This window comes from Histoplasma capsulatum, genomic scaffold (genome assembly GCF_000149585.1).
Source record: "Histoplasma capsulatum NAm1 scaffold_66 genomic scaffold, whole genome shotgun sequence".
NCBI classification, from domain to species: domain Eukaryota; kingdom Fungi; phylum Ascomycota; class Eurotiomycetes; order Onygenales; family Ajellomycetaceae; genus Histoplasma; species Histoplasma mississippiense.
The window spans coordinates 1-1,902 of NW_001813925.1; the positions used below are offsets into that span (position 1 = coordinate 1).

A 1,902-nucleotide genomic window follows, 5' to 3' on the forward strand; every position below is an offset into this window, starting at 1 on the left:
TCGCTGTTTATAAAGTATTGAAAGTTTCTGACTGATAATAGTTAACTCGAGACCGCGAGAGAATCGCAAAAGAATTGGCTGCTGCAAAATCCATGACCGAAGCTAAGGCTGGAGAAATTGCAATAATTCGTGCAAATCAAGCAAAATTGGAAAAGGCCCATAGCCGACAGTTGAGCACACTACGGGCACAAATGGCGGATGAACTTAAGAAGTACCAGGCAGAGATCGAAGCTGCAACGATGGACAGCAAATTACTGACAACTGAAAACGCTTTTTTGAAACAAGACTTAAAGGACGAAACGCAAAAACTGAATGACCTGCGGAAGGCCAGAGCAAAACTGGAGGAGAACGCTCCGCTAACGCCAAAGAAAACAAAGGTCCTCCCCCTCAGGGATGGGTTTGATGATGACGAAATCATGCTCTCTCCTACAAAATCTGTCGGCAGAAGGTCAAAACGAGGAACCCCTTCAGTGTCTGGAGGGCGAAAACGGAAAACGATCGATGACTCTCCTGTCAAAGCTCCTACTTTAGAGTTGAGCCAGTCGTTTGAAACCAACTTGGGTGACTCTAGTGAATCAGCAGAGCTTATGGCCGTTGATCCTGGGCCACGGAAGCCTAACATAGAGGACCGTAATGTGCGATTTATACGGAGAATCTTGAATCACAAGACCTATCCAAGTAAGGGACGAGACTTGGAGATTTTTACCAAGCTCTCCTTTCCGTCCGACCCAGGGCGAATGTTTTCGTCATTTATTCTTGAGGCAACAACCGCGAAATCCTCTGAAAATTACGCGGTTGAATATGCAAAAGCCATAGTTTCGCTATGGTCCCGGGCACTTAAAGAATCCTTCTACGATCCTATAGCCATGTTTATGGCCATCATCAAATATATCATCAACCTGGACCCATCAAATATTGTTCCACAACTAATCGAGGACCTCCTCCCAGTACTCCTTAAATCTGGATACGTCAACGGTGTTGCCAGATTCCGCAACTCCCCAGTATCGCACCAAAATCTTGGTCAGGTCAAGCAGACCCCCCAGTCCGAGCTCCATCACCAGGTGAACTCCACAGAAGCCCTCAACATCCTCTATATAGCAGCCAGCAGCTGCCAATACGATTCTGATGCCCAGCGCAAATTCTGGAAAAACATCCTTTACGACTTCATTCTTGTGATGCTCAACTCCAACCAACCAATCGACGACATAATTATAACCCTAAACCTCCTCTCCTACAGCATCCTCCCAACCTCTTTCGGACCCCTCCTATCCACCCCCGCCGAACAAACCGCCAACGAAAACTACATAATCGACCGGGTCGCCAACCTCCTCAGCGAGCAGCTCTACGTCGACGAAGGCGAAAAGCCCTACACCCCTTGGAAAATCTCCACCCTCCGCATCGAAGCCATGTCCTTCCTGACGACCCTAGCCTTCTCCTCCCCTCACCCCTCCGCTTCCAACAACCATGCCGGCCGCCTCCTCGCCCGCCACCCGACAGCACTGGCCCGCGTCTTCCGCTCCATCCACGACGAGCTCGACGCGCTCTACTCAAACCCGCCAGAGCGCGAACTGCACGTCGCCCTCGTCAATGGCTTGACGCGGCTGGCGTACGGCATCATGCGCATGTTCCGCGACGAGGTGAATGTCGGTGCGAAGTTGCGTGTTTGTGCCCGGCGCGACGCAAAAACATCTTGGTTGCGCTGACAAGGTTGGCATTTTGTGAGGGGCTGCTGTTGGAGGCTGGCGTTGAGGATGATACGGTGAGATGGCGCATGAGATGTTAGAGGAAGCGGTGAATCCGCAAGAGGCGGAAGCATTGCTGGAGGCGTTTCGGGTGGAAAGATTCTGGATTGATTTTGGGGGTTTTTCAAGGGCCTATTTTTACGTGCTATATTTATAGCTA

At 50.4% G+C, this 1,902-nt stretch overlaps 1 protein-coding gene across 1 annotated transcript; it reads left to right on the plus strand.

Moving 5' to 3' along the window:
- Positions 1 to 41: 41 nt before the first annotated feature.
- Positions 42 to 1,703, plus strand: HCAG_09196 (predicted protein; the record flags this gene model as incomplete). The annotated part of the gene is made up of 1 exon (XM_001535826.1): positions 42 to 1,703. A coding segment is annotated over one exon (1,662 nt), but the record flags the coding sequence as incomplete, so codon positions are not given.
- Between the last annotated feature and the right edge of the window lie 199 nt (positions 1,704 to 1,902).